The 6,471-nt window shown below is 46.2% G+C and overlaps 1 protein-coding gene across 1 annotated transcript; it reads left to right on the top strand.

Annotated features, from left to right (window-relative positions):
* The first annotated feature begins 2,456 nt into the window (after window positions 1-2,456).
* LOC123078449 (dof zinc finger protein 1-like) lies at window positions 2,457-5,804 on the top strand. The gene is made up of 3 exons (XM_044500963.1): window positions 2,457-2,463; window positions 2,619-2,794; window positions 4,925-5,804. The coding sequence occupies exons 1-3, from the start codon at window positions 2,457-2,459 to the stop codon at window positions 5,666-5,668; spliced, it is 927 nt and encodes a 308-aa protein (XP_044356898.1). The 3' UTR covers window positions 5,669-5,804.
* Window positions 5,805-6,471: the final 667 nt, after the last annotated feature.

The following is a 6,471-nucleotide window of genomic DNA, read 5'->3' as shown; positions in this document are numbered from 1 at the left end:
TCAAGTAGTCTAATCACCCCCTCTAGACATACTTCAAGGTCCTACATCAAGGCATGGGAGACGTCACCGGGCTGCATGTGTGTTGAACGTGGAGGTGCCGTCCATTCGACACTAGGATCATCGGTGATTTGGATCACGACGAGTACGACTCCATCAACCCCGTTCACTTGAACGCTTTCGCTTAGCGATCTACAAGGGTATGTAGATGCACTCTCCTTCCCCTCATTGCTAGATTACTCCATAGATTGATCTTGGTGATGCGTAGAAAATTTTGAATTTCTGCTATGTTCCCCAACACACCCCATTCAACTTTTCCCGATGTAATTCATGGACTGTTTAATGAAGGACAACAACTCCATCTAGGATGTGTCTGCCTTCATAAAGGCAGTCTGTGAAGGACGAACCACGTGTTCAGCAACCGAATTTAGCCTAATAGTCACAACCTTCGTGAATATTTTAAAACTAACATTAAGGAGGCAAATACGTCTATATTGTTGTATCCTTTAAACCTCAATAATCTTAGGTAGTAAAATAATCTCGCCGAAATTTAGGCGAACCAATTATAATTGGTCAGCATGTAGGTCGCTAAACAAAAGTAGTAGATCCGATTTGATGACTTCCCAATAGTTCTGATAGAACTCATCGAGAAAACCATCCGGACCCAGGGCTTTGTTGTGCTCCATTAAGAAAACCGCGTTTCTAATTTTCTCCTCGGAGTATGGGGCTGTTAGAAGGTCGTTTTCCTCATCAGAGACCCCGGGGATGTCATCTGTTCGGGACTCATCCATGGTGAAATTTCCTTTCCCTGGGCTTCAAACATATTTTTTATAATAATTAGTGATGTAAGATTTAAGTTGGTCATGCCCCTCAATCGTGCCCTCATCCTGTTGTAGGGAATGAATAATTTTCTTCCAGTGTTTGCCATTGACGACTCCATGAAAATATCTAGTATTTGAACCACCTTTCAGGATAAATATAGAGTTAGAGTGTTGGTACCATTTGAGTTTCTCTTCACGTAGCATGCTAGCTATCTGTGAATTCGAATGACTCTTGATCTCAATTTCATGCTCAGATAGAGGTCTAACCTCTGCGAAAACTTCTAATTCATCAATGATAGATGAAAGACGAACCTTCTCCTTTTTGAGGATACCCACCGTATGCCTAGCCCAACCACCAAGGAATTTGCGTAATGCACACATTTTGTTATTCCATTTATGTATTGAGATAATGCTCGGCCACCGGTTTCTCCCACACCTCCTTGACCATGTCATGGAAGCCATCACGTAGCAACCACCCAAGTTCGAACTTGAACTTGCGTCTATATTGTGGTCGTGGCAAACCAGTAGTTAGGAGAATTGGTGCGTGGTCTTATATAGCCTAAGTACGAGGTAGAGCACAAACAGACACCATAAGAAATTTAGATTCCTAATCGGTATCCATTAAAATGTGATCTAGTTTCTCATATGTCGGTTCCGAAAGAGTGTTTGCCCAAGTGAATTGTCTTCCAATCATGAAAACCTCTCGCAGATCTAGACTGTCGATGACGACGTTGAAAAGGAAAGGCCAATGATTATCAATCCTACCGTGGCTTTTCTCATTTGGAAATTGAAACAAATTGAAATCCCCACCTATAAGAATGGGGTAGAGATTATCTTTCGCCGGATTAACCAATTTACGGAGAAAATCGGCCTTGAACTCATCCTGGGCTGCCACATACACGGCGACGAGGGTCCGTGTGAAGTTGTTGGTCTTGTTGCGAATATGGAGTTTAACGTGAAATTCACCATCCGAACTTGCCAAAACATCCATAGTCCCTGTATTTATGCCAAGTAAAATGCCATCGAAACGACCTCTATGTGGCCGTGAAACCCAAGTAAACTCTATCCCACCGAAAAGATGGTTAAGCAGAGTTACTGAGAAATCACGTGTCCCCATTTTAGAGATAGCCAAAAAATCTCAAAATCTTAATTGTATTTCCTATTACATTCAGCAATGAATAAATGTTTAGTCAAGCCACGAAGACCTCTGCTATTAAAAAACAGATGGATGCGGCGATGAGAAGATGGATGCGATCGCCTGGGCTTTCAAATTTCAAACGCTACAGGGTAGAATTATCCTTTTACGCATTTGTCGGCTGTGTCTGAAAATCCTAAAACGTACAGATGGAGTAGTATTTTGTCAAAACTACAAAATTGTCGCCCCTCTCTCTCTCTCCCTGATCGTGTTGCACGTGCATGTTTAGAGTGGGATTATTCATGATCAACCTTGCCGTTGAACTGATCCGGATCAGATAAATCTTACCTGTGATTTGCTGTGATATCTGGTATAGGATCTGAAACCAAAGCGTCCAAACACTCCAAAATTTCTCTATAATCCAAACACTCCAAAGTAAGGCCATCCAAAGATCCCAAATTTTCGATTTAGCCCAAGCGCGCGCGCACACACACACCAATCCGATGAGCTGTAGGCCGTAGGAGGCAGTTTCCAGGCTACTCTCACGGGGCTGGCAAAGCACTCGAGCACAAGATATCCTTCGGATCCGTTCGTATTCGGCAATTCTAGTCTCGAGTCTAGAGACCGAAAGGACGCAGTGCTTCTGCTTCTGCTTTATTGAATAGCCTGTCCAGAGCAGGCAGACAGCACGGAAGAATGCAAGCGCGGAAGGCGTGCTCTCAACGGCAAGGAGCTCTCAGTTGGCGAACTGATGCCTGGCAATTGGCATTTAGCGGGGGCGACTTCGTCGTTTGGCAAGGGCATGGCAGCCTTTGGGTTGGCATGTGGAGGATCTGTACAGGTATAGCAGCTGTTTGCATGTCCTTGTGTTGGTGTAGGTCTCCAGTTCTCCACAAAAGTTCTCTTCTTTACTAATGGAGGAGGAAGCGAGGGGCACACTAACCTGCCAATTTTTTCTTCAAAAAAACGATGCTTGCACTGTTTACACTAAACTTTGATCTGTGATTGAGCCGATTGCCCTCCACATTTATTTTTTGCGGGAGACCTCCACAAATTAATTTTAGATCAGTGATTTATGTCTTTGCTTATTTTTTTTACCGAAAAAGCATTAGGGAAATATATACTTCCCTATTTTAATTTACCAAGTAAAGCAAATATGTGACGTGCTGGAAGTGTGCTGGTGCCCAACTTCCCCTCACGTGATCTATACATCAATCCGCTCAATCATAGTCAGCTCTTTGAAAGGGCGTTCCCAGAAAAGAGAGTCACCTCTGGTCATACGTTGTCAAGTCACATCTCTTATCATATGTCACAACCCTTGTTATCACTTGTCAATTCCGCGGGCTCACATCTAAATCAAATTCGTAAGCCAATGCCATCATTAGCTTCAACCAGGGGCATGCAGCTACGAACCTACTACGCTACTAGTCACATGCTTTGAGCCAGATCGCATGTGGTGCACAACAACATGCATTATATAGATATAATATATACTTATTCATTTTTCATGGAAACAAAATAGGGAGGCAGTAGCTACATCCTACATGCATGTAAAGAAGAGAAGAATACCCCAGATGCATCCAGAGATTTAAAACATTATTAATTCCCCTCTTAGTGGGCAATGCGTGGGTTTCCGGTAATTTCTATGTGGATTTGCTAATTCTCATCGTCTCATCTTACTTCTATATATGCCATTTGATTCTACGTGTGTTTTCTTTTTCATTTTTCATGTTAATGTCACTTAGATGAGACTTGGCTATTTTTCATCTAGATGAGAGGTAGCCACATCTATTTCTATGATTAAACCTTATTTTCTTCGTTCCACGTCCACAATGGCATCATACATACAGTGTATTTTTTGCAGAGTTTTCCCTTTATGCCCATATGCAATTTATCTAGTAGTATTTTCTCGCAAAAAAATAAATATAGCATTTCATTTTTTTTGGAAAAGGAAATCTAGTATTTCATGAGTGCCAAGTGTGTCATTTAGGAATTATTCTTCCAAATTAAAACCAGTCATGTTTGGGCCATAGATCTTGATCCACCTCATCACATGTACCGGACGCCACACTGATCGCTTGATGTGTCCCCCTTGTCGGAGATTGACACGTGGTACTTTTGGCTCAGAGCTAGTTTTGCATGCGATAACGGGAGGAAGCGGCTGTGTGTCAGCGGAATTTGAAGCCAAAAGTCATTGTTGATCTTATTAATTGCTGCAAACTCACTGGCTTTAGTGCAAACTAGCTTGCACCATTAGTAGTTAGTTCAAACACGCACGTTATTAATTACATTTGTGCCCTTTATATAGCAACTATGAGAGTAGATGCAAACGGAAGACCAGTTTACGCACATGCATGAATCTTAGGAGTAGTATATCAGTACTGTCACGACGTATTTCCTCCCTGAAAGAAAATACTTGCAGACGTTAATTTCAATTTCCCAAGAAAATGCAATCCCCATTTCCCCTCTTGTACTGCACTGGCGGTCTCTCTTTGTATCTGATTTGATGTGCTGCGTGGCCAACAGCTCCAAGACAATGAGTCAAACGGAGAAACGGTGGGCGCATGTCTGCCTCGCCTGCTTTGCGTGCATACAAACAGAAGGCAAACATTGGGAAGGAAATCTGCCAATCTTTTGCTCTCTGTACGTAAAAAGTTAACGGGCGAAGACGGAATCCGAGCAAGTTCTACTGCCGCTGATCTGCAGACGGGCGGGCAACCTTCTTACATTTGTGGCCTAGCAACTACGAAAGAGGTAATAGCACCAGGAGTCCCACAACTTGTTCTGAATGTGACGATTTGGTCTCAAACTTACAAAAGTCAACTATTGAGTCCCACAACTTGCACCCAATGTGCAAATCTGGTCCTAGCCAATCGTAGCACGACAAGTGGAGCCTAGTCAGCACAGCCGGTCAGCGCAGCACATTTTGCAATTACCCCCCGGCCTTAGCAGTAATCAACCCGCACTACAGAGCCGCAAGAACAAGCGCTCTTCGTCATCGTCCGCGTCAGCGAGCGCCTCAGCGGCCGCCTCGGCGACTGCGTCCGTCGCGAACTCGTCCATGCTCGGCGCGGCGCCGAACAAGAACCAGAAGCTGGCGCACGAGGGCGCAGCGCATGACCTGAACCTCGCGTTCCCGCACCACCAAGGCGGGATGCAGGCGCAGGCGGATTACATGGCGTTCCCGAGCCTGGAGAGCAGCAGCATGTGCAACCCCGGCGGCGGCGCAATGGCGGGCAATGGCGCCCGGGCCGGTGGCGCGCTCTCCGCGATGGAGCTGCTCCGGAGCACCGGCTGCTATATGCCGCTGCAGATGCCGATGCAGATGCCCGGGGAGTACGGCGCCGCGGGGTTCTCGCTCGGGGAGTTCCGCGCGCCGGCGCCACCGCAGTCGCAGAGCTTGCTAGGCTTCTCGCTGGACGCGCACGGTCCGGTTGGCGGGGCTTCCACGGCGGGGTACGGCTCCAGTGCCGGGATGCAAGGGATGCAGGACAGGTCGGGCAGGTTGCCGTTCGCGTTCGAGGACTTGAAGCCGACGGCAAACTCTGGCGCCGGTGGCGGTGAGAGCGGTGGTGGTTCTGGCGCAGGCGTGGATGGCGGCGACCATCAGTTCGAGCCAGGCAACAAGGAGCAGCAAGGCAACGGCACCCCCGTTGGGCAGCCCGACACGCCGGGGTTCTGGAACGGCATGATCGGCGGCGGCGGCACCTGGTAACATGGACGGCGGCGCCCATGCATGCATAGCTCATGCGATCGGAGCGTCGGCTGTGCGTGTATGCATGCGCTTCCAAGCTGCAGCTGGAGATAGGGCACAAAGGTTTAATAAGATGGTGGATATGGTGTTTGATATCTTTTGTTCTTTCTTTCTTTCTTTCTTTCTTTCTGGTGTTCTTCTTCTTCTTCTTCTTGTTCCTTGCAATTGTGCTCTAGCCGTTCATTAGTGTTTGGTGATCGACTTGGGGGCTAGCTAGCTCTAACACATCAGACAGGCTGACATCAGACTATCAGAGTACACAACATTTTAATCTCTGTTCATCGGTGCCATGGACGCTACATGCTGGCCTGTGTGAAGCTTCATTTTAGGCCGGCTTGGAGTTAGCTAGCTAGGCCTCGGTACATAGCTATCCAGTACTACGTACATGGCGCATGTGGCGGTGCGGTTTCTCTGGTTTGCAGGGCCAACTTTAGGAGACCTGTAGGAGTGGGGAGAGGACCGAGCGTTTGGTGGTAACAACAATGCACTGCATGCATGCATGCATGCACGGTGTTTCAGCTTTTTGTGTAGATGCAGATCGTTTGGGGACCGAGGATTCCAATTTTGTAGTAGTAGCATGTAACTTTTGTACTTATATTATTTGTAACTTATGTTACATACTTTGAGTACAAGTACCATCATCTTTGTTTTCATATACAAATTCCTCTTCATTATTGGGCTTGTTGGTTAATGCATATGCATATATAGGCTCGTCTAAAGTTGATCGGAAGAGGTATTTAGAGCATGTAATAATATGTGTCCTT

This window comes from Triticum aestivum, chromosome 1B (assembly GCF_018294505.1).
Source record: "Triticum aestivum cultivar Chinese Spring chromosome 1B, IWGSC CS RefSeq v2.1, whole genome shotgun sequence".
Lineage (NCBI taxonomy): Eukaryota > Viridiplantae > Streptophyta > Magnoliopsida > Poales > Poaceae > Triticum > Triticum aestivum.
This window is presented reverse-complemented; position numbering and strand designations above follow the sequence as displayed.

What these genes read in the sequence shown, in the direction of transcription:
- LOC123078449 (XM_044500963.1), top strand. An exon ending in CATGTGGAGGATCTGTACAG is followed by an intron (nt 2,795 to 4,924) that starts GTATAGCAGCTG and finishes CCCGCACTACAG; the next exon opens with AGCCGCAAGAACAAGCGCTC.